This window comes from Callorhinchus milii, unplaced genomic scaffold (genome assembly GCF_018977255.1).
Source record: "Callorhinchus milii isolate IMCB2004 unplaced genomic scaffold, IMCB_Cmil_1.0 Scaffold14, whole genome shotgun sequence".
Taxonomy (NCBI): Eukaryota; Metazoa; Chordata; class Chondrichthyes; order Chimaeriformes; family Callorhinchidae; genus Callorhinchus; species Callorhinchus milii.
In genome coordinates this window covers 5488380-5514253 of record NW_024704755.1, presented here as the reverse complement: position 1 = coordinate 5514253, position 25874 = coordinate 5488380, and the positions used below count along the sequence as shown (strand labels likewise).

Below are 25874 nucleotides of genomic sequence, written 5' to 3'. Positions count from 1 at the left end.
TCACATTGCAATCACACAACAATTCCTGCCTCTCACTGTGGAAGAAGTCAGCAGATATTTTGGAGGTAAAATCGAAACAGAGAAAATGGAAGTCGATGGAACAGCAAAGAAATCGGGCAGCATTTTTCAAAAATAAAATGATCCTGTCTTTTACAATATTGCCAGATATAGAATATTCCTTGCAGCAACTGTGAAACATGACAATAAAACAATCAAAACACGTTTGCTTATTTTTCAAAGGCAGATCTAATTTTTCTGGTGCAGTTTGGAGAAGTGCAGTCATTTCTTGGTTCAGCAATATGTTGTATTGACTATAAAACAAGTTTTAAAATCCAATTTACACAGAAAAAAATTGCCCCTCTGTCTGGCAAACAGCAAATCAAATGTTCAACATCACATTTTACTTATTTTGTTTGAACTTTACAATGAACAAATCTCACGTGTTGCAAAATGTTAAAATATTACAATTCTGGTCAAAACTGAGGAGGTTAAGCCAAAAACACTATACATAACATCACAATAAGTAAACAAGAATGCAGAAATCTGTATCACAAAACAATCAGCTCACATTTAAACAAAAATAAAAGCATAATGTCACTTAAGATTGGTCCGGAGTCATACTCAAGAATATACCCATATACACATCGACATAATTCTGTTCAATCACATTACAGATTAGGTTGCAATGATATCACTGAGAGTTTGCAGTGATGGGTGTGGCGACCACATAGGCAGCTGCAGCTGGGATGTCGTCTGCTTGTTTCCTTCGTTGCTCGGCAGGCGGTCGTGGAGGGGGATTCATGGGGGGTTGATGGATACTCTTTCCCACTCGGGAGGTCTCACTAGATTGGTGCAGTATAGGTTTCCATTCCTCTTCTCGAATTGCAGCCTAGATTGATAACGATACAGATATTTTTATAATACGCCTGCAAACTACAGCGGTTGCCCTTCACGGTGATGCGTAATTCCTGTGATGCGCTTTGAGACGTCCTCTCAACATGAAAGATGCTTTATCAAATACGAAGATTATTATTACTACAATTAAAGCAAATTGATTTTAATTCACATTTTCACTTTCAGGGAAACTACATTTGTTGTAAACCTAGACGGGGGCACTGTAAATATTAATGAGCCAGATTCATTTAGATGAATAGAAATCAAAATAAATTCATACAAGGTGAGTCATAAAAAAGGAGAAATGTGTGATGGCCGCAATTAGCAACTAAACTCCTCAGTGACTTGTTGCATTTGGTTCAGGCTATTCTTACATTGTTGCCTATGTGTGATTTTCAAAGCTAAGGAGGTCCTTTGAAAATTTAAAGGTAAAATCTAAATTATTTTAAACAAAAGTTGCAATTAAATGCTGTGTTACTATCACTTCCTGAGATACAGCAGAGTGCCAACTCAATGAAGCTATTACCCCTACCTAGAGGTAATCCTGGGCGGGAACGAACAATTCCTTTGTTTCCTATATAATAACTATTATTACATTTTCAAGGTAATTTTAAGGATCTGGAGTTTGAAGAATGCTGGTTCCCAGAGGGCTCTGATGTCTACTATAGATGTGACTTGCTCAGAGGCAGGAAGTGGCAGGGTAAAATAAAGTGAATTTTGATCCAACTGTACCATAACCAATGATATATTGGGACCGGTTGAATTTCGGTGACTTACAATAAGATAAAACATCTAATTAGTCACCATTTAACAGGTCACAAACAATTCATCCATCCATAGGTTTTAGGGGAAAAGACTGGATTTTTGACAAAGCATCCATCCAATGAGTAACTTTCCCTCTAACAATCTGACAGCATTCCCATAGGAGGAAAGGCTGCAGGGATTTGCGTGAAAATTCTTATTTCAGGTGTATTCAATCATATTCGAGAAATGTAAACTGACTCACCAGTAGATAGATGAGACTGGCAATGCCAAGGCTGACTGTACCAAGGACAGTAGGTAGAATAAAACCTCCAGGGACTGCGAGACTGCAGAGAGCCAAGATGAATGTGTTAGAGGTGCCCCTGTGATCCTACTGTCTGTTGCAAACCTTACGAACCCAGTAACAATTCAGTGGATATATATATGTTTTACTAGACATATAAAATAACACACTGCCTAAATGCTGTTACAACCTTGAGCAGAAATAAGAAAAATGAACAAAGTATTTTATCGGTGAATCACGAAGACCAGGACAATTAATTGAACACATTTGCCAGGCAGGCAACAGGTTCTAATTTACTGAAAGTCACTTCCCAACCCCTTCGCCTTTAGTCTTATTGTTGATTTTGCTTGTTGGGTGTTTTTTGTGTGTGTGTCTATTTTCATCTCTGTCTGCTCAGAGCAGAGAGGTTATTCATGTTAATTTGATTGCCAACGCCCTCTGTGACCAGCCACCAGAAATCCTGCCACTTCCAACTCCCACATAAGACTCTCGCCCTCCCTTACAGCACTTTAGACTAAGAACCGCGAAGAGGACTGAAAACTACGAATGGCATTGGTCAAAGCGTTGTACAATATATGGTTACCACTTACATCAGCTTCACATGGAACCAATCAATGAACAGACAATAAATGATCTACCTGGTTCCTACCCTCAAATACCAGTCAGAGCAAACTAAGGTGATGAAAGAAAGTGCGGTTTTTCAGGTTTCCAGGGTAAGAGTGGAATGGAGGTATGCTATTGAACTTACCACGCATGTAGGACAGCACGGACATAGTAATTCCGAGTTAAAGGACCAAACAACTTCACAACAGCTGCCAGAAACCGCTGACCCCTAGACACACAAGAGAGAAGTAAGGATGGAACGAAAGCATTGGAACCACAAAGGCACATTATGAAAAAGGCAAAACAATCCCCCCCCACCCCACTCCCCTCTCCTCCCACTTTATTTTTCTGCTACAGTTTCTTTATTTCTTTACTGATGCTTTGAGTAAATAGAACAAATTCACTGTTATATACTTAGGATACACACACACACAACTTATTCATTTACTTACGGTCTTTCCATGGTTGTTCCCTTTCTTCTCTTTCCTCTGGGATATTCCAATAACATGATGAAGACTCCAGCAGCACTGAGTATCACAAGTTAAAGAAAAAAGCTCCATGGTACAATCATTCAGCAACTACTCCTTCCTTTGACAAACAACCTACAGTAATACCTAATTCTTCCGAGATCTGGAATGGAGTTCACTAGAATCAGCCAACTCAATACAATAAAAATAATAATAATAATCTTGTATTTGATACAGCACTTATCATGTCCTTGAGACGTCTCAAAGGATACACTGCAAAGTGCATTGTGTATTTTGTGGGCGAAAATGCAGCCTGATAATCAAAGCTTGAGCTCTGACACATCCTTCAATAATGTACCTTAAATTCCAGACGGAGCGGATTTGCTTTTGTTTATCCTTCGCTTCTCGATATTGAATGTTGTGTTGCATTAATACTTTAAAACTTGGGTTGGTGTGATAGCATTTAACGATTTACAAAGATTTACAAAGAATGTACAGCACGGAAGCAGACTACTCAGCCCAACCAGTCCATGCCCTATTTTAATCATGAGCCTCTCATGTGGCACTTTATCAAAGGCCTTCGGGAAACTCCAGACACACTACATACACTGCATTTCCCTGTCTACTTTATCGGTTACATCTCCAACTTGCAGCGCTCGTGGTGGTAGATTCCCGATGATTCTTCTACGGTGATGGGAGACTCTGAACTTTATCGGTTACATCTCCAACTTGCAGCGCTCGTGGTGGTAGATTCCCGATGATTCTTCTACGGTGATGGGAGACTCTGAAAGTCGTTGGTTCCTTTTATTATTATTTTTATTCCACAAGGAAAAGGATACACTCCGTAAGCAGCGAATTCCCAGTGTTTGAACTGGCCTGCCACTCCCACCACCCCGCCTATGAGTAGAACTAAAATAAGGAAGTACATTACAAATGTTGAAACTTCATTACTCACAGAGGGAAGAAGGAAAGAAATATTTTACACGCAAAAATCTCACTAAAAGGGTGCGTAAAACCGCACAATCCTGATTAACATTAGACTGCTATGACCTTCAACTTTAACAGAAAACATCTGGCTGCTTGCAAGAGTATATCTATTTAGTTTTGAGATATAAATATCTATTTTGGCAGTGGGGGGGAGGGAGTGAAGGGGTAAACTTTATAGGTTTGCTCCAAATTGGGTTACAAAGAGAGAAAGAGAGAGAAAGGCTGTGGGCTGTGAACCCGAATAGATTTGGTTTAGCTTTTTTTTTAAAATAAAAAACTCCACCAACAAATCACATTATTATTATTATTAGTAGTAGTAGTACAAAAAGGCTGTAAAACAACCCAAACTAGAATCAGCACTGAACACGCAGCAGGCGGTGCGGAAGGGGAAGCCAAGTTATCTACAAACAAAAAGTCATCTTAAGAGCATTGACCGAACTTAAGAGCAGAAACAGGGAAGAGTGTTACAGAGAACCTCACACAGCGGCAGGTGTGTGTGTGTAGTGACTGTGTGTGTAGTGTCTGTGTGTGTAGTGTGTTGTGTGTGTAGTGTCTGTGTGTGTAGTGACTGTGTGTGTAGTGTGTTGTGTAGTGTCTGTGTGTGTAGTGTGTTGTGTAGTGACTGTGTGTGTAGTGACTGTGTGTGAGGGAGTGTGTGAGGGAGGGTGGGAGGGAGGGTGAGGGAGGGAGGATGGGAGGTGAGGGGGGGTGATGGGGGTGGGAGGTGAGGGGGGTGAGGGGGGGGGGTGAGGGGGGGAGGGTGAGGGGGGTGGGAGGTGAGGGGAGGGTGAGGGGAGGGTGAGGGGAGGGTGAGGTGAGGGGAGGGTGAGGGGAGGGGAGGGTGAGGGGGGGTGGGAGGTGAGGGGAGGTGAGGGGGGTGAGGGGGGGTGGGAGGTGAGGGGAGGTGAGGGGGGTGGGAGGTGAGGGGGGGTGAGGGTGAGGGGGGGTGAGGCACTCACTCAGTCCGGCTGCCAGTGCCTGCTCGTTGGCCCACATCGCCCACTCGATCTGCCCCATGTCTCCCGGAGCGGAGTCTCCCCTCTCCCTCTCTCTCCCTCTCTCCCCCTCTCCCTCTCTCCCCCCCTCCCTCTCTCCCCCCTCTCTCTCTCCCCCTCTCCCTCTCTCCCCCTCTCTCCCCCTCTCTCTCCCCCTCTCTCTCTCCCCCTCTCCCTCTCCCCTCTCCCTCTCTCCCCCCCTCCCTCTCTCCCCCCCTCTCTCTCTCCCCCTCTCCCTCTCTCCCCCTCTCTCCCCCTCTCTCTCCCCTCTCCCTCTCTCCCCCTCTCTCTCCCCCTCTCTCTCTCCCCCTCCCCCTCTCCCCCTCTCTCTCTCCCCTCTCCCTCTCTCTCCCCTCTCCCCCTCTCTCTCTCTCTCTCTCCCCTCCCCCTCTCCCTCTCCCCCTCCCCCTCCCCTCTCCCTCTCCCCCTCTCTCTCTCCCCTCCCCCTTCCCTCTCCCTCTCTCCCTCTCTCCCTCTCCCCCTCTCTCTCTCCCCTCTCCCTCTCTCTCTCCCCCTCTCCCCCTCCCTCTCTCCCCCTCTCTCTCCCTCTCCCTCTCTCCCCCTCTCCCTCTCTCCCCCTCTCCCCCTCTCTCTCTCCCCCTCTCTTCCTCAGCCCCGAACTCTCCGACTCCGACTCCTCGTCGCTGTAACTCCACTCTCTCAGAGCCTTCTCGTCACTTCCTGATGCCTTTGCTCTCTCTTCTCTTTTTTTTCCTCCTTCTCTCTCTCTCTCTCTCTCTCTCTGTCTACGTGACACACACAACGCACAAGTTGTTTCGGGGGCAACTCTGTGGCAATGTCGATCTCACCAGAGAGGGGAGGAGGGGAGGAGGGAGAGAGGGAAGGAGGGAGAGGAGGAGGAGGAGAGGGAGAGAGAAGGAGAGGGAGGGAGGAGGGAGGGAGGGGAGGAGGAGAGGGAGGGAGGGAGGGGAGGAGGAGAGGGAGGGAGGAGGAGGAGGAGGAGAGGGAGGGAGGGAGGGAGGGAGGGGAGGAGGAGAGGGAGGGAGGGGAGGAGGAGAGGGAGCGGAGGAGGGAGAGGAGGAGAGGGAGGGAGTTAGGGAGGGAGAGGAGGAGAGGGAGGGAGGGAGGGAGGAGAGGGAGGGGAGGAGGAGAGGGAGGGGAGGAGGAGAGGGAGGGAGGGAGGGAGGGAGGGAGGAGAAGAGGGAGGGAGGGAGGGAGGAGGAGAGGGAGGGGAGGAGGAGAGGGAGGGAGGAGGAGGAGGAGAGGAGAGGGAGGGAGGGAGGGAGGGGAGGAGGAGGAGAGGGAGAGGGAGGAATGTGTTGCAATCCAAGAGGAATGCAATACAACGCGTTAAAGCCAATGTAACAGTCAGCCCAGACTCCACACACTCACTTACACACTCACTCACTCACTCACACACACTCTCACTCACTTACACACTCACACACTTACACACACACACACTTACACACACACTCACACACACACTCACTCACTCACTCACTCACTCACCAAGCTCTGCCTAACTCAGCACTCACTGCCCACTGAGACAAAACTGGGAGTAAGGGAAATTCATCTGAACCATCTCCCTCTGGGAATTCCCACCCGCCTGTGGGACACACGGAATTCTCAGTTTGGTTTGGATACTCTTTACGCAGAGTGAAGGGTTTCCGCCTGTGTCAGAAACCCCCCCCTCCCCCCCCCCCCCCCACCCACCCAAAGAAAAACACCCAAGGGAGGTGCGAGATGCGGTAACGAATATCTCGTGGCGGAAGAGACCGGGCAATTTTGTTGCAAGTCCTGATGGACCTCAAGGGCAAGAGACTGTCTCTGGCTGTGCATGTGCTCCCTCCTCCCGGCAAATCAGCGTGAATCTGCCCTTCTCCGTTCTCCAGGTTCACCAGTAAACAGTGGCGGGAGTGGCAAAAAATGTGCAGCGAGATTTAGCAAATCGGTGAACTCCGCACAGGCGGAAGATTGAACCCTGTGCCTGCGCCCTCAAATATAATTTGCAGGGTTATGGCGGAAAAGCAGGTAAATGGGACTGAATGGATTGCTCTTTCAAAGCAATGCATTCTACCCGTGAATTGTACTGCCAGCATTCAGCGATCTGAATAATGTAATATAATACGATACTTTAATTCGTGCCACCTTGATGCTGCTGAAGAAAAGCACAGACAAGGACTTTTGTAACATTAAATGTGAGACCTTAATTCACAGAAGGAGCCTATTTGGTTCTTCGAGTGCCAAAATGACCAAGCACATTCAGTCGATGATATTTTTAAACTGTTTTTATGGCGTAAAGCAGACTTTTGGTAGGGAGTGGTAGAATGAAAGTTCATCCCTTTTCTCAGCGATACTCAGTATGGTTTAGTACCAAATGCAAGGATCATTATTATTATATTATTAGTCACCTTTATTATTTATTGCATTATTATTTACTTATTATTTATTAAAGTCCAGCAGGGTGAAACCTTGGGGAAGTTTCCTTACTTCATACGCCTGATAATCCCTCAAGAAAAATACAATAATAGTTTGGTTACTCAATCCACGACTGTTTGTGGGACACTGCTGTGTGCAATTGGCTGCCGCGTTTCACCCACGAACATAGTCAACTCACTTTACAGTTTATTCTGTGAAGCGCTTTGAGACGTCCAGAAGGCATGAAAAGCGCTATATCAAATGCAAGGATTATTATTATATTATTGTGCCATACTTGTCCAAGGTCCGATTTCTGGGCACCATTGGTAAGAAGCCTGGGAGCAGTTTATCTGCTTATCTGGTCAACTTATGATCAATATTTGTCAGCATTTAGTTTTTGTAGAATGTCTAGGCTGAAGGTGTTTAGCATTGACGACAGAGTGTCTTGGGTTATAATTCCTTAAGAGCAGAGAAGGTTAAAGGCGGTTTGATCGATGTATTTAAACTAATGAAAGGAACTGATGGGATAGATTGTGGACAATTCTTCCCATTACAAAGGGGCGTAACTGTAGACGAAGATAGAACTGAGGTATGCTGTGCGCAGCTGTGCAGAGGCTGAATCAATAGGGATGTTTAAAAACAGATACTTAAGTGGAAGTATAATGATTGATAAAGTATAATGGCAGACTGATTTCAATTAGTAATTAGAATAAAGCCAACAATATTTTTTTAAACTCAGAATTCCAAATAAAATCAGTTCAAAATGAGACTGGAATCCTGAAAAATAACTTTTTTCCAAAGACCAAAATCCCTCTCTCCCCAGCAAGATAAAGGATTGATATCTTTGTTAAATAAGAGTGAATAAAAAGTCCGGATGAACATCCATTTAAAAAAAATACAAACAAATACAATGCATTTAAAAGATCATTTAATATGGAATTACAAAAGGACACAACTCCATTTCTGTTACATAAATAGTCAATGTTTGGTAACAAGTCGATTCCAATACCATTTGGCATTTAACACTGAAACAGTAAAACAGTGTCTCAGAATTAAGTACATCATAATTTACTATGTGGTACCATCTGCCTCGTCTCATAGAAAACGTGCCAGAGAGACAAGGCACTTATCTCCCAGGGTAGGGGAAGACCTTTTTGTCCTTGTGCGGTGACAGTACCCTTGAGTGGAAAACACGCAAGTTATATATATTGGTCAGTTACATTGAGCAGTTGAGCCAGGTGGGCAGCAGATCAGATCTCTCCATGGAAACATATCTTATTTGAGCATCTTCTGAATTCAGGCATCTCCTGTCCACAGATTAACGTGCAGATAATTCAACCATTTGTATTATATGCCACAAAGTAAAGACAGACACATGGTGCAACTCAGTTCCTGAGTACGTAGTGTATCTATAGCCAAATAATTGTCAGCTTTCACATAATCATTGATACAAACAGTCTTGCAGCTATTACAGTTCTGGCCTCCAAACATTAGAAAGGTGAATGTTCAGAGCTACTGCTTGGGAAGCCCATCCTTCCCAAGCAGGTGATGGTTTGGACCTTCCATCAACTGTGGTCCCGGTCCTACCTGTGTGAAGAAAGCACAGAACTTCAGGACAAGCAATAAAAGCAATTAAAGGTCAGCCTAACCAGCCTGCTCCATGCACATCGCACATACAGCATGGCATCACATGGGCCACTGTGTAATCTCAACTCAAACCTGTTGCTCCAAACTTGAAAAGAAATCAATCAAAGCAATATACATCTTTTAAACAATCCAGTTGTATGGTATTCAATGTAGTAGGGACCCCAAAGGCTGCAATGTTTTTTCAGCCACATACTCATATATATATGCCTATAACTTGCAATTCGTTTCACAGCACAAAGAGCATTGGTAATGCCCAAAAAACAGTAAGGAGTAAACTGATAAAGTCAATTCACCTTAGTGCTGATAATGTATTGAATTCCAGCCTTAACTGGGTCTGTCTGGATACTGGACTTCAGCTGCTCTGATAGAGACACCGACTTTACAGGCAAACCTTTCAAGAATCTGGGAAAAGCAAGATATGTATTATGCAGAGGAACACATTATTTCTTAAAGATTAAGGTTATTTGGCACGTAGTTCAAACTGAGATTTTTCACTAATCTCGGAGGATGGATATTTATAGTTTTGCGCAATTTTCAAGACCGGCAAAAGGGATTTACGGAAAATAGTATTTTCAACCATTTTGTGAAAGAAAGTGAATTTCAAATTGCGATGGAAAGAGTGAGCACAGAAGAGCTGGCTCGAAACTGCTCATAATTATTTTATAGACATAACTGTGTCAGAGAAAACCCTGTCCCACCAGGCCAGGTTCAATTCAAACTCTGCCCCAGAGGTTAAAAGAAAACCTAGTTCTCCTCCTATCTTCTCTTTTTACTAGAAATTATCAACAGTAGCAGAGACGATTTATCTAATTCTAGATCTAGAAAAATTATGTACGTCTGTTGGTCCTTTTATATTCTGGTAAATGTGAGGCCACAGGAAATGTTGCAAAGTTCAATTTCTCTTCTTATTTCAGGGTGTTTCAGGAACTTTATGTGTAACCTCTCACAAAAGAGCCTGCAGCTCACTGTGCATATATAACACTGGATATTTGATATAGCACCTGATCACATCACTGAGATGTCTCAAGGCACTTCCTAGAATATATTGTAAAGTGGATTGACTGTATATTTTGTGAACAAAACGCAGGAGCCAATTACACACAGAAGTGTCCCACAAACAGTAAGACAACCATTAGACAATCCAGGCTCTTCAGTCTTGAAGAGACAGCTCAGAGGGGACTTTATAGAGTTTTTTTAATCAAAAAAAATAGATTCCTGATCTCTAATTTCTCTCTCTAGCACACGCACACAATCTAACACACGTGCACACACATACACGCGCACACACACATACAGTGAGTTCAGGAAACGTGACATTCTGTGCAAAACAAAATCATTATTTTTACCCAACCCAGAATTTAATTTGCCTCGGGGTTTCTTAAAGTTCCCATAATTGCTGATTGAAAATAATACCAGAAGAAAAATAATCAATTTCCTTCTTTCTATTACAACACACACAACCACATAATGTTTCAAATAAGTAAGGGCACTGCAGGAAACAATAACCATTAACTAATACATTAGCTAATTTTCACAATTCCTGGCATGAGCAAGAGCTGTTACAGGAAAGCAGATCCAAATACAAGTAACAATAACAATCATAATGTAGAATGTAATCCTTTGAGAATTGGAACATATTCACACAAATATCAAAACTCTTTATAAAAGTAAGATTGGTCAGGACTTGAGGCAATTATCTAATAAAGATTCACCTTGCGTGATAAAAAAGCTTGAATGATTTACAAAAAAAATCATTGGAGAATCAAGAAACATTTCCTTTGACATCCTTTAAATCCTGCAAATGTATGGGTGTTTTGATAATGTGTTTTGATACCATAAACTGTAATGTAATAAAGCCATTTAAGGTTGTTGAGGATTAAATCAAAAGTTTATAGGTATAGACTCTACCCTGCTCTTTTCATTCCTTATGCACTAAACCATGCAGAAGGACTTGTGTTTGAACTTTGGTCTGCGCTCAATTACCTGCTCTCAGTTGGGAACTGTAAACACTAAGCTCCTCAGGTATTGATAGTGAGGGGGAAAAGTAACCAAGGTTGTCCCATTCCTGATTTCTCTCCAGTGGTTGTGAGGGAGGATAGAATGGTGAGGAATGCTGTCGCGTTTCCTCCCCACCCACATTCCACCCACCAACAACAACAACAGCAAGATTCCATTTATAGAGCGCCTTTCACGTCGGGAGGACGTCCCAAGGCGTTGTACAGTAGGTCAGGACCTGAGCAGGGGGGGAAATGGTCAGGGTGAGGGGAGGGAAGGGAGGGAGGGAGTGAGGAGGGGGGAAATGGTCAGGGTGAGGGGAGGGAAGGGAGGGAGCGAGGAGGGGAGAAATGGTCAGGGTGAGGGGAGATAAGGGAGGGAGCGAGGAGGGGGGAGATGGTCAGGGTGAGGGGAGATAAGGGAGGGAGCGAGGAGGGGGTAGAGAGTCGAGAGCGGAGCTGAAGGCACAGTCAAAGAGAAAGGTCTTGAGACCGGCCTTGAAGGAGGAAAGGGAGGAAGTGGCGAAGGCACTGGGGGATAGAGTTCCAGAGCCTCGGGGCTGAGAGGCTGAAGGCCCGGCCACCGATGGTAGGGCGGTTGGGGCAGGGGGTGTGCAGCAGACCGGAGCCAGAGGAACGGGGGGTACGGGCAGGTAAGTAGGGGGATAGTAGGTCAGAGAGAGCAAGGCCGTGAATGGCCTTGTAGGTGAGGATGAGGATCTTGAATTCAATCCTCTGGGGGATGGGGAGCCAGTGGAGGCGAGCGAGGGTGGGAGTGATGTGGTCGCGAAGCCTGGTGCGGGACAGTACACGAGCTGCAGAGTTCTGAATGACCTGCAGCTTGTGGAGGGAGGGCGGGAAGGCCGGCGAGGAGAGAGTTCCCATAGTCCAGCCTTGAGGTGATAAAGGCGTGGACCAGAGTTTCAGCCGCGTGAGGGGTGAGGTAGTGCCGTAGTCTGGCGATATTCCGGAGGTGATGGAAGGCGGTGCCAGTTGTGGCGCGGATATGAGGGAGAAAGGACAGCTCAGGGTCGAACAGAACCCCGAGGTTCCTGACTGGCTTTGAGAGGTGGAGAGTGCAGCCTTGGATGCTGATGGTGTCAGCGCCTGAGGTGCGGAGGCGCTGACGTGAGCTAATCAGGAGGGCCTCAGTTTTTCGCACGTTGAGCTGAAGAAAGTTGTCTCTCGTCCAGGACTCAATTTCGGACAGGCAGGCTGTCAGGACATTGGTGGTCGTGGAGTTGAGGGTAGAGGAGGAAAGGTAGAGTTGGGTGTCATCCGCATACATGTGGAAGTTAACCCCATGTCTGCGGATGATGTCACCACAGGGGGAGCATATAGAGGGTGAAGAGGAGGGGACCGAGGACAGAGCCCTGAGGGACACCGCACGAGACAGTGCGGGGGTGGAGGAAAAGCCGTTCGTGGAAACAAAGTGAAGACGGTGGGAGAGGTACGACCTAAACCACTCAAGGACAGGGCCTTGAAGGTTGAGGTGGGAGGACAAGCGGTGGAGGAGGATAGCGTGGTCGACCGTATCGAATGCTGCCGATAGGTTGAGGAGGACGAGGAGGCATTCATGGTCTAAGCCCACACACAAAGAACGATCACGTCACTTCTATGAAACACCAGAGGGGAATGAATGGGCAGTTGCAAAACCAAAGTCAGTGTCTACAAAGAAAGGAGAAAATTCCCAGGAACCACTGGAGATCACAAGTCACAAATCAGACCAATTCCCTCAAGCATTTTGTTCAAAAGTGATCCAAGGAACGGCACTGCTGTAATTTTTTATTAAAAAAACTGTAACTCACTGTCCACCATTCTCCTCTGGAGGAAAGAAATGTTTCACAACCTCCACAAACTCCTCCACATGCTGGTGTAGTGTGTAAATGACAGCATTGGGGCCTGCATCAAATGTATACGCCACCTAAATCCACCAGAAAAAAAAAGGTTAGGAACAATAAAATTTCCACACAACATACAGAAGAGCAATTTCCTGAGCACATCCTAAAACTGATGGTCTACTTCATTAAGAGCACTGCAATCCTAAGACGTTTTCTGGTAACTGGATTGGAGAGAATTAAAATGAATATAGGAGGGGAAAAAGTAATTAGCATTGGAACCACTGTCCCCTAAAGCAACATGCCCATTTCAAAGCAATTTGATCAAACGTAAACTAAGTGCATTCTGACTAAACTCAGTTTCATTTATTTTGTAGAGTTCATTTCACTGCTCGTTATGAACAGACAAGATTACTTCTCAGATCTTCATAAGTAACGTGTACTTTTTAAGCACCTTCACGCAGCGTAGCACCTCGGAGTGCTGAAAGTAAGCTCTCATTTTAAGAATAAATTATACAAGTACTTGGTGGCTGAATTTGGACTTATTTTTAGTTGTTTTTGCTGCATCATGTCAGAGAGCAAGCTGAGCTCCTCCCCCAAATATAATTGATAATCATCTCACCACAGCTTTTGTGTGATAGACTCAGCTCCAGAGACACAACTATACCTCACTTAGTGACAGTCCATATAGGCAAACAATACACTGAAAAATTCTGGTCCCTATAAAAGAATTGTGTGGGTGGAGGTATTTCCGAAATATTAAAATGAAGCTTTAACTTCTCAGTAGACTGAAGAGCCTACCCTGGAATTTTTAACCCTGGGATAAACATATTGAGTTTTGGAAGGCATTTGATATAGCACATCTTTGAGACGCTAGAAATTGATAGATTTCTAAAGGATAGAGAGATTAAGGGATATGGGGATAGGGCAGGAAATGTAATTAGGTTAGAAGATCAGCCATGATCTTATTAAATGGCGGAGCGAATGGCCTACTCCTGCTCCTACGTCTTATGGTCTTATGGTCAAGCGCTTCACCGAATATATTGTATGTGGATTGACTGTGTATTTTGTTGGCCACTTTACAATATGCAAACACTTTTGAAGTTTGATGCCTGTCTAAAATAAAAAGATGCATAGCAGCACATTTAATATTTCAAAGCAGCCATCGATCACACTGATCAAAAGCATATCTCACCCGTGTCTCTCCGTGGTGGGAGTTGTATTTATGTACTAAGTTAATGATTCGTCTGGAAATATTGTTGAGGTAGAAGATTGGGGGGAAGGTGTCGAGACAAGTGGCGTGAAATTGGTTACTCTCCTTCATAGTTATCTGTGCAAAGCTTTCAAAGTCACGGCATTGGATGGCTTCAGTCATTTCTTTCATTCGCTCAGGAACTATCTTTTCAGCACGGTGCTGCAGGAATCACAAAGCAACATGGTTATGAACTGCGTATCATTAAGTTTCCTTTCAGCAGCTTCCTTACATGTTATTTATCATTACCTTTTAATGGAAAAGCAAGAAAACTCCTGCATTATTTTCAACAACAATGCTGCTCATCAACTCCAGCAGTAACACCACCACCACCATCAAGGGGTGGCAAACCAATCATCAGGAGTTTTAACGTCAGATTTTGGGTGGCGTTTCCGGTGCCAACTAGTTAATAATAATAATAGTAATCCTTGCATTTGATTTAGCGCTTTTCACGTCGGGAGGACGTCCCAAAGCGCTTCGCAGAACACACTGTAAAGTGAATTGACTGTATATTTGTGGGCGAACGCGGCAGCCAATTGCGCACAGCAATGTCCCACAAACAGTCGTAGATTGAAAATGACCAATTTATTATTGTTTTTGGTTTTTGGAGGGATTATTATTAGGCTCTGTGTGGAGTAAGGAAACTTGCCCAAGGTTTCGCCCTGACCTGCCTGGAATTGAACTCAGGTCTCTCACTTGCAAAGCGAGTGCTCTAACCACTGAGCTACAGGACTCCACAAAGATAGTTAAGACTATCAATATGTCAACTGAACTCATAGGAGTCATGACTTTAGCTGCTATGGGGGATGAGAATATTCACAATACTGCTGTGTGTGATGGTGTGGGGTGTGGTCCTTGACCCACTTGGGTAAAGGAACATTGGTGGTACAAAGTAATCTACATCATCCACCTGCTACCATTGACCCGATGTTGAAAATGGGTAGCAAAAAGATAAAAAATGCCTCATCTTGTTAACCTCTCCCCGGCCCACAGGACTTAGAAACACAAACTAAAAAGATCCCAAGTTCATTCCTTGACCTTTTAAATAGACTATTTGTGTTCACCAGTCACTTTATTTTACCCCAGATGTATAAGGTCTACTAATGTTCCATTAGGAAGAAATCCACACCTTCAGCAGCGGGCTGGTCTTGACACTGGTCTGCATTCCTGTAGTGCTGCCCACTGGCTTCCGTTCTGCACTCACCTGGAAAAGCAGCAAAAAAAAATGGAGCTGAACTACCCAGCACTGCCCCACAGGAGATCACATATTCAAAAGCTGAACTTCAAATTAAAAATACACAATTTCTGATACAGTAAATGTCTAGAAGGAATTGGGGGAGAAATGGTGAAATGAGCACATCACTCTACATGCAATATAACCAGCTTTATGGTTCCAAAATAAATAATGATTAGAAATACAGGAAATAGTGCAAAAGATTAAGCCATAATAGGCTGTAACAATCTGCAAAAATGTGCCTTTCTCTAGCTTGCTAAAAAAAATGTGGTCACTCAATCCACGACTTGTTTGTGGGAAACTGCTGTGCGCAACTGGCTACTGAGTTACCCCCACAAAATATAGTCAATTCACTTTACAGTATATTCTGTAAAGAGTTTTGAGACGTCTCAAAGACGTGATAGTGCCTTTCAAGTCGGGAGGATGTCCCAAGGCGCTGGACAGTGTACAGCATTTCAGACCCGAGCTGGGGTCAGTGGGGCGAGAAGGGAGGGGAAGGGGGTGACCGATGGCAAGGTCGAAGAGGAGGGTCTTAAGGCGGGACTTAAAGGAGGCCAAGGAGTGGGCGAGCCGGAGTGATTATAGCAAATGGAAGGATTATTATTATTATTTCTGTGAACTCACCACCAGTATGAGCACTCGGAGCTCTGGCCAATGAGATTCTGGCTTGATCTGCTGGGCAATGCTATCACTCCCATCGGTTTTCTCTCCCATGACCCACTGCACAAACCCACCGTACATGCTTCGGCAAGCACTGCCTGAACCCTGACGAGCAATCTCTGACAACTCTCCCTCCAGACCGTATAGCTTAGCGAGGGCGTACACTGTAAAGGAGACACTTCAGTTAATCAAATGGGTTGGAGAATATATTGCAGAATTAATGGCAATCTCTGTACATTTTAAATAAAACACCTTTCCATATCTGATCTCTGATTTACTTACCCAGGCAGGCGTAGCCAGCTGCAGAAGATGCCAGTCCCGCTGCAGTAGGGAAGTTATTTGCAGAACAGATATGAACTTTATAGGAAACGGTTGGAAATGTGTTGCAATTTTCATCACCACTATTTCTTCTTTTTCTGGCGAGGCGACGGACTAGGGTGGGGGTGGGGAGAAAAAAACGATTAAAAATCCAAGAATGTTACAGATCAAGGCTTTTTGGTGAATACGAAAAGCATTTTAAATACTGTATTTTAGAATCATTTTTTAAAATCAGTTCGACCGTTTTATAACACATTGCAGTATTTCAGCAAATATTGTTTCCATATCTTGAAGTATAAATAAGGAATGAATGGAGGATACTCTGCAGAGATGTAGAAAATTGAATCTAATCCATTTGACTTTTGGCTGCCATTTTCATTGGTATAGGAATTGTTGACTGATTCTCAACACGTCGGCAAAACATTTAAGCAAGCTCTCCTTCACTTAGCTATTAGTTAATTTCCTAATCCTACAATGCCATTACACAAGAACTGTAGAGACTATAGCAAAGGTACGTACTCTCACGTAGGCAGGTCTGCAACCTTGGGTGGGTTATATTGTCCTCGGTTCCATTTAGCCATATTCGGTCCTCCTTAAAATCTCGACTTACAGCAACTGTGGTTGTAGTTTTTAACTGAAAACAGGTAAACCAGAAAGGGTGAATGAAGAAAACATAAATGTAGACAACAAAATTTAGAGTTTCCTAATTGACAGAGAACCAATATGATACTGGCACCATCCAAGCAATAACAACACCAAATTGCATTTATATTGCACCTTTCACGTCGGGAGGATAGCCCATGAATCTGGACAGTCAAGAGTTTGCACAATTTTATTTAACCTATTCATCATATAATGTAGCAATTGCAGACTCTAAAATTGTGGGGAATAAAATATCAGACAATAGCTTCGCTTCTGAGGATGTGTTAAGACATTTTATTAAGAATGCATTGCAAGAGGTAGGAGTAGCTCAATACATAAAATGCCTGTACTCAAAAAGATTGATGTTGTACAAGTTGAAAGACAAAAGCTCTTAAACAAACCTTTTTCATTGAATAAAAGAAGCTCCATTGTAATTTTCACTTGAACACCAGTCATTTATATGATTAACTTCCTCTGATACACAGTGCTTATTTTTCTCCTTATTAAGAATCCTAATGACAGGTTTTATATCACTAACTCACCAGGGGTCCGGATCTCAAAGAATGAAAATAGTGTTTTGTTTTTTTTTAAAAATCTATTGTGTGATTCCAAAAGATTGAAGACTTAATCAGCTGGAAAGATAGGCCACGGTTTAATAAAAAGGAATCTTTTCTGAAAAGTTTATGTCAGGTAAATTGCATGAATCCTCAAATCAGTGGATTAGCCAGAGAGAAAAGGCAATTGCAAATGTCAGGTGCGCTTACCTGATCCTGGTGTAGGGTCACACTCAGTGAGGAATTAATCGGCAAAATCGCCTCCTCATCTCGCTTTCCCCCTGCGCGCAAAGGTGAAAGGGCATCAACTTTTTTACTGTCCTCCCTTTTCCACGTAGTTCCACCCACAAAATATACAGTCAATTCACTTTGCAGTGTATTCTGCAAAGCCCTTTGAGACGTCTCGAAGACGTGATAAGACGCTATATCCGATGCGAGGATCATTATTATTATTATGATTATTATTATTGTTATGATTAGTGCCACCGAGCAGTGACAGTGAGAGATGGATGGCCTCAGATACAGCCATCACTGACGGGCTGGAGATCACAGCCCAGGGACTGTCATGTCGAGCTGATGCTGGGAAATCTGACACATGCCGAGAGAAAGGCAACCGCACGTTTTTTCTGTGTTTGTGTGTTTTTTTTTATCCTCTTTTTTTTTTAAAAAAAGTAAAATTCTGCTGTTTGCAAAGTTGCTGAAACCTTTAGCTGGAGGAGGAGAGGAGGAGGAGGAGGAGATGAAGAGGAGAGGAAAGAGGAGAGGAGGAGATGAAGAGGAGAGGAAAGAGGAGAGGAGGAGAGGAGAGGAAAGAGGAGAGGAGGAGAGGAAGAGGAGGAGAGGAAGAGGAGAGGAGGAGAGGAAAGAGGAGAGGAGGAGATGAAGAAGAGAGGAAAGAGGAGAGGAGGAGGAGATGAAGAGGAGAGGAAAGAGAGGAGAGGAGGAGGAGGAGATGAAGAAGAGAGGAAAGAGAGGAGGAGAGGAAGAGGAGGAGATGAAGAGGAGAGGAGAGGAAGAGAAGGAAGAGGAGGAGAGGAAAGAGGAGATGAAGAGGAGAGGAAAGAGGAGAGGAGGAGAGGAGGAGAGGTAACGCTGTCCGGGAGCGGGAGGAGCCGACAGGGCCCGAGCCACAGACTCACAGTATTTAATGACGGCGATGTTTACAGGAGCCGAACAGGTCACTACCGCCATGTTCCTGTCCTCGGCCATGAAGGGACCGCCTCTCCCTCTCCCCCTCTCTCTCCCTCTCTCTCGGTACCGGTCCCGGTGGCCGCGGGGCCGCGCCTTCCAATCACGTGTCGTGTCGCCTCGGCCCCCCGCGCGCCGATGATTGGCCGAGGCGAGTCGGCCGGTGCGCGCCTCGGCCAATCGGAGCCCGGCAACTGCGCCTCGGCTGACGTCACGCGAGGCACAGCCAATCGGAGCCGCCGTACGATCGCACGCCCGGGCCAATCAGCTGCTGCCTTCTTCCCCTCCTCCCCCGCCCGCCCCCAACTCCCACTGAGCATCATGGGACGGAACTCGACGCGTCACAGAGACGATTGGAGGACCCCCCCCTGACGGCTGAGGAGCCGGTGGGGGGTCGGCAGAGGGCGCTGCTGTCCAGTCTGGGTCGCACCTCCTTTGGTTCCTTTGCCCCTTCGCTGCGATGACCACAATTCCTTTCACCGCTTATACCCTTCCGGGACGGGAACGATCCCCGGGGGTCCCGGCCCCGGGTCTCCGAGAGGCCTCGCGGGGCTTCGCGGGACGGACCGCGGAGAAGCCCATCCGCCGGCGCGCAGGGCGCAGGGCGTCCGTGGGGCGGAGCGCGGGACCCACCCGGGCCGTCCGGGCCGCCGGGGGCTTCCGCCCGGGAAAACTCGCGGCCGCGACGCTTCCCGACCCGTGTCCCGCGAAGGGCCCCGCAATGGCGCCGGGTCAAACGCAAAGATTAATGATAATAATAATAATAATAATAATAATAATCCTCGCACTTGACACAGCGCTTTTCACGTCGGGAGGACGTCCCAAAGCGCTCCACGCAACAACGCTGTGAAGCGGATTGACTGCGTATTGGTGGGCGAACGCGGCGGCCGATTGCGCCACAGCGATGTCCCCCCCCCCCCAAACAGTCGTGGAGTGACAATGACCGATTTATTATTGCTTCGGGGGGTTTTGGAGGGATTGTTATTCGGGCTCTGTGGTGTGGAGTAAGGAAACTTGCCCAGGGTTTGGCCCTGACCTGCCGGGGATTGAACTCGGGTCTCTCGCTGGCAAAGCGAGCGCTCTAACCGCTGAGCTACGGGACTCCGCAGCTTATATTATTATAAGACAAGTGAGCTCCTTGGCCCAATTCAATTGATTAAGTTCGGCCAATATTGGGTGACCGTATTATGTAAACCAAATCCGGGGACACGTATATACTTTTAAAACATGTAACGCATCACAATCCCTGATGCTGACGGCGACTCGAGAAGCTCGTCGTGCCGTTTGGTTTACCATTCCCCCCGCCCTTGTGCGTTTTATTCTTTTCCCCTTGGGTTGGTTTATTTTTAGTCCCTTTTTGCGAGTTTTTTCCGCACAGATGCATCTTCAGGCGTGAAAGAGCTGCTCAATAAAGTCGTATAAATAACAACACTGGGTGAGGTTCAAGTGCCGCATCCATGGCATAGCAATGGCAGGGTTGGGTCACCAGCCGGTCAGGTCACCGAATAACATCTCAGGATTTAAATCGGAGCATCGCTATACACCTTAGATACTACAACTCCTCAGTTGGGCACAGACACGTCGAGCGTTTTATCCTAAACCTGTCTTTTCCCCCCCCCCCCACTATTTTCCCAACGTTTTAAACTTGCATTAATCCACACACAACGTCGAAGAAAGCCCAAACACTTAAAGATATGTTTTGAGGAAAGATTTACTATGTAAACTAGCATTTTGTCAGAAAAAGATCACTGTCTGGTCACATGAAATACAATGTCAAAAAAATACTGTTTACAGTTGGAATTTCCTCCTGTACTTTGTACTTTACTTAGAATGAGACAATCCTGAGACAATACGGTGGAATGAAGAATGATTCTCTGTGGCCTCTAATTATTTGACAGAAAGATTCTTTTTCCTGCCCTGCCCTGTCGCCCTGTCTGTGTCTCTGTCAAAAATTAGCATAACCTCAGAACCGTTCAGTGTTTAAACATAAAAAGCTCCCAGCAGCAATGTATTGATGGTGTAATAATGGACACAAAATGGCTGGATCTCTGAATGAAATAAAACTGTTTTTTTTACAAAAGAGGATTCAATGGGAAGTGAAAACCTTGATGAGTGCCTTACCCCCCCCCCTCACCTCCTACATCTTTAAGTTGGGAGTTATAGGAAGGCTATTTCTCAGTCCACAAATGGAAAAAAAACTTTCAACTTTATTTTCATCTCATTTTGATGTCGCTCTCCTTTATCTCAGCATTTCTTTCGGTCTCCACTTTCCTGTACAAGCTCCGAAAACAACCCTGTTAAGTCCATAGCTGTGTTATCAAATCCTAATTTCAGATCAAAGTCGTGGTTGACATTAGCTCTTGATTTCCGAAAGGTAGAGTTTTGTAGATTTTAGCCAAGCCATCTGTTTGGCTGTCGTATTTTGCCCACAAAATATTCAGTCAATTCACTTTGCAGAGCTTTGAGACATCTCGAAGATGTGATGAGGTGCTGTATCAAATGCAAGGATTATTAATATTCTTATTATATACATCAGGACTTGGAATCACACTTCAATGCAGTGCTAGGGCTGTGTTGCATTGGTGCCGTCTTTCGGATGAGATGCTTATCACATTGAAATGTCTCAAAGCATTACACACATTTCTTCTGTAAAGGATAGTGACTGTATATTTGCCGGTGAATGTGGCAGCCAATACATATTATTTGGTGTTATTTTTACTGAAAATTGTGATAAGTTCATTTTCAGGAATAAATATCAATCAAAGTCAAGCTTATCTCATCTTACATGATCTGTGTGATTGCAAGTTTTGAGTGTGTTTGTAACATCATCAATCGTTTTAGAATTGATCCCTGTTTCTCTATTTTTATATTTCTCTACTTTCTGCCAAAGTTTTCAAATAACCACTGTTTTAGACGTGGCCAATAGAGCCGCTGAAGTCTTCAAATAATCAATTGGCTACTCTGCAAAACTAACTTTTAATGCCCGAAGGGTGAAAGGACAGAGCTGAAGAAGAGAAAGAAAGGAAGAAAGGTAGAAGAGAAATCATACAGGAGAGAGGTAACATCAAAGATAAAGAAACAGGGTTAATGAGGTGTCAAAGAAGGCTAGACATTATGAAGGGAGGGGGGTCCTGCATAGTATTTTGAGGATTGGGGAGCGAGAGAGTAGGAAAGGAAAGCTGTAAGAGATTCTGCGCACATGGGAACCAGCACTTTGATGAAAGGAGAGAGTACAAAGCTACATTCTTTCAAAATTGGGCTTTCCTTAATGGTGCCCTTGAGTTTCCCTTTAGGACTTTAACATATCAACAACTTTTACTTCATTAAGCATTGCAGAGCTATTGTGTAAGTGATGGGGAGTTGGGGGAAGGCAATGGATTGCACTGTACAGCTTAATTATGTGCCATGAATGGGCTCTGAGAGACTGCAGGAACCTCCATTCTCCTCAGAGAGAGCCACAGCAGCCACAACCTTGGCCAAAGAACATAAACAAATAGCTGTTGCCGTGGCAATAGTTCCCTTTAAAACTCCTTTTTTTTTGGTAACTGGCTCTGTGCAAACTGAAAACACTAATACCATAGAGATGGAAGGAGGTGAGGAAGCATCTACAATCCGATAGACATTGATTGTACTGTGTGTGAGTCACAGAGCACCTGCAAAGGAGAAGCCTTAAAGCTGTATTGTCCTCAGAGTGAGACCGCAATAAGCCACGCAAGTTAAAAGGATCTGCTCCTTGGAATGGTTCATCAGTGGAGTAAAACACAGAATAAGACCTTGTCCAGAATATCATTTTTTTTACCCTGAACTTTATTCCTTCAAAGTGCTATTGCATTTTATAATAACAAAATTCTTACATTTAACGAAGCGTCTTTCACGTCAAGAAGATGTCTCAAAATGCTTCACATGATACACCGTATCGTCGCTGTGTATTTTAATTGGCAATATTTTAGATTCTATTCATATAATACATTAATAATAATGATTAGTATTATACAAACAGTAATTGTCTCTTCATTTATTGATGTTGCTGGTTCTTAACTAGCCAACAGTACTCACTGGTAAGTTGAATTTATGAAATGTTTGTGTTGTCAAACATATGGGTTTAAAAAAACAAACAAAAAAAAGTAATGCATCCTTTCAATCCGGAAATTAGATTTGAACAGGTTGTTTCAAGAATGAATTTGCAAGAATGAATCCGAAAATCTTCAGAGAATAATTATCTTTAAATAGTTAGGGAAGTTTCAAGTGCAGTCGAGCACCTGCTGCATTACAGCCAAGCTCTAGGGAACCACTACAGTACGACAGAGTGTATGTGTGTGTGTGTTGGCTATTCAAAAACAAGGGCACAACAGACAATTCCTCGTTTAACATCTACATATGTGCACTTTCCACCAGGGGTAACCAACTGGACAGCAGTCAGAAGCAGGCTTTAGGTTTTTCCCCTCTGAGGCTCATTTTGGCTGATTGCAGTGCCTTCAACTGCTGCCTTGGCTGAAATCTGCTAATTCAGCACTGCTCAGGGCTGTAACCCTGACTGTATGCATTACTACTGCCGTTGCCCATTAGGCTGTTGGAAAGTCGGATACATTGCTATTTTTAAAAAAAATAATAAAAATAAGAGCACTTAGAATCATAGAATATTTTAATACTATTAACATGGAAGAATCCCCAACCTTTCCCAATTTTGTTTGACTGTCCTAAAAGTTCAAGGAATTGTATTAAAATTGTGGCAGAAGTTCCAGTAAGGTAGCACAGAGCCACAGTGACGGGCATAGAGAGGTAGGAGGACATAGGGTCATATCCATGATTTCCTACATGGCAATTCCGGAACAGCCAGGGGTTGAGGGAGAAAACGGCAAGTGGAAATGAAGGAAATAGTGAAATATTATTTAATGGTCATTAGAACATGGAATGTTTTGCCACATGGAAGGCTATTATTGAAGTCGAGACCATAACAACATTTAAAATGACTGGATAAATACTTGAAGAGGAAGAATATAAAGAGGAGGTGGAGATGGAGGAAGAGCGAGGCATTGGGATTACAATAGTCAGACCAAGTGGATGAGGTAGCATCATTTTAGGCTGAATGCGTCCAATGGTTTTAGGATGAAATTGTTGTGATTTGGAGTCTAATCCCGACTGCTTTTACATGCCACCTGGTGGCTAACCTCCGGAAGATGTTGTAGATAAGTACAGCGCATGAAATTAAGGGCATATGATAAATCTAATCGTTTGAAATGCTATTTAATCCCTGGATTAGATTCCATGTATTCTAGTTTTGTCTGATTTGCTGGTTCAGACATTGCCGCGATTTGAATTGATAACTTAGACAGTATAAAGCACATGATTTGTTTGAGGAGAGTTGTTCGAATCTGGAACGCATTGCCTGAAAGGGTGATGGAGGCCGACTCGATAACAACATTTAAAAACACGGTGGATGGTTATTTGAGGAGGACGGGTTTTCAGGGTTATGGCGAAAGGGCTGGGGAGTGGGATTGACATTACATTGCTCTTTTCAAAGAGCCGGCACAGACTCAATGGGCTGAATGGCTTCTTTTTTGTGCTGTACGATTCTATGATTCTATGAAAGGCAACACAAACTGGACGCAAGATCTATGGGAAAAGAGCAGGGCAATGGGACTGGAGCAGGCAGCACCGACGCAGGCAGGCTGGGCTAAATGGCTTCCTGTGTAGCAAACATCTACTGAAACCCTAGTACATCTGTCAGGGGAGCACTGCATTGTCAGAGGTGTCATCTTTTGGATGAGACGTTAAACCAAGGTCCTATCTGGCTCAGGTGGACATCAAAGATCCCGCGGCAATATTTGAAAAGAGAAATGAGTTTCTCCCAGTGTCCTGGCCATCAATGCTCCAGATAAAATTGGCCATGCGCTCTGTGGCTGCTTTGGGGTGCTGCTGTGTGCAAATTGTCTGTCCTGTCCACCTACAAATACACTACAGTCACTACACTTTAGAGTAATTCCTGTGAAGCGCTTTCAGATATCGTGATAAGGTGCTATTATTAAAAGCAAGGATTGTTATGATTAGGTTTCCACCCGTCTGCCCTTCAGTATCTACTAATAGCCACTCATTACTTGTCTCTCAGGTAACTACCGAGAAAACAATGCAGCAAACCTGTGAACATGACAGGTACTTCCTCTACCTTTCTACTGTACACGCTCTCTCCTGGGACCTCTGCTTTGAATTTCCTAGTGGGATGTGTTCGGGATCGTACCTCCCTCCCGGGACTGTTAGTCCCCCATCTCTTTTCCACCTCCCCACACCCTAACGACACCCGCTCCAAGTGACAGTGCTGGGATAGCGAGCTCCTCTAGGCCCACCTGGCCCCAGGGAACTGTGACTGGGCCAGCGGGGCTGTGCAGCCCCCTCCCCGGGAGGCTACAACAATGCGGCAGGACAGAGCGTTCAGCCTGACCCCGAGGTCACACTCCACAGCGTCACCCGGGATAATGACATTTGCAAAGCGCTGGGAAACTCCACCAAAGCCCTGCCGCAAGCAGATTGATGAGCTCTTGGAGAAGTGTTTTTACAAGGGACTGGGGCCTGCACACAGCCTTTGTATCTCCAGCACACACAAGCTCAAAGGTCCTGTGGAGTGGGTAGAGCAGGTGTACACTGAGAGATCACAGCACACACCAGCACTGGCGGTCGTTAAACAGACAGGAATCTGGGGACTCAGCACAGAGAAGAGTTCACAAGTTTGTATCTCCTAGTGAAACGTATTGTAATTTTATGTTCTTCGTAAGAATACTTCAACAGCACAAAACGTAAGGTGTTATTTAAAGTTGGATGTGTTTCTGAAACAGGGGGCTCAGGGGGAAGTTTCTCTGTTGTTTCCTCTTTCCCACCACCGTAAAAGAAATAGCTGTTATTATACAATAACAGATGGCTGGGAGTATGTTACTTAAGGCAGCCACGATACCCCTTTGTACACGGTGATCCAATCAATGATATAAAACACAAAGCCCTAAAGGTTAAGCAGCTACATTTTGAAGCTAATTTGTTGGTCAATGAAATTTGGAAGGAGGGGGAGCCTTGTACACAAACTTATGCATAATATGTGCACGCACGCCCACACAAACAAACAAAGTGTATCTGGTTCCATTCTAACAAATGCGCACATACTCCTCATTCATTCCATGCTTGTCAGACC

General features: G+C 44.7%; 2 protein-coding genes across 2 annotated transcripts; both read right to left on the bottom strand.

The window, feature by feature from the left end:
• Positions 1-227: 227 nt before the first annotated feature.
• Positions 228-5076, bottom strand: LOC103175997 (cytochrome b-245 light chain). The gene is made up of 6 exons (XM_042340515.1): positions 4956-5076; positions 3849-3918; positions 2995-3069; positions 2688-2771; positions 1901-1982; positions 228-889 (listed from the first exon to the last, which is right to left on the bottom strand). Exons 1-6 carry the CDS (start codon positions 5011-5013, stop codon positions 692-694), a joined length of 567 nt encoding a protein of 188 aa, XP_042196449.1. The 5' UTR covers positions 5014-5076; the 3' UTR covers positions 228-691.
• Positions 5077-8284: 3208 nt separating this feature from the next.
• mvda (mevalonate (diphospho) decarboxylase a) lies at positions 8285-18816 on the bottom strand. The gene is made up of 10 exons (XM_007889325.2): positions 18652-18816; positions 17723-17793; positions 16836-16950; positions 16281-16430; positions 15963-16162; positions 15234-15308; positions 14048-14266; positions 12823-12938; positions 9314-9422; positions 8285-8960 (listed from the first exon to the last, which is right to left on the bottom strand). The coding sequence occupies exons 1-10, from the start codon at positions 18719-18721 to the stop codon at positions 8886-8888; spliced, it is 1200 nt and encodes a 399-aa protein (XP_007887516.1). The 5' UTR covers positions 18722-18816; the 3' UTR covers positions 8285-8885.
• Positions 18817-25874: the final 7058 nt, after the last annotated feature.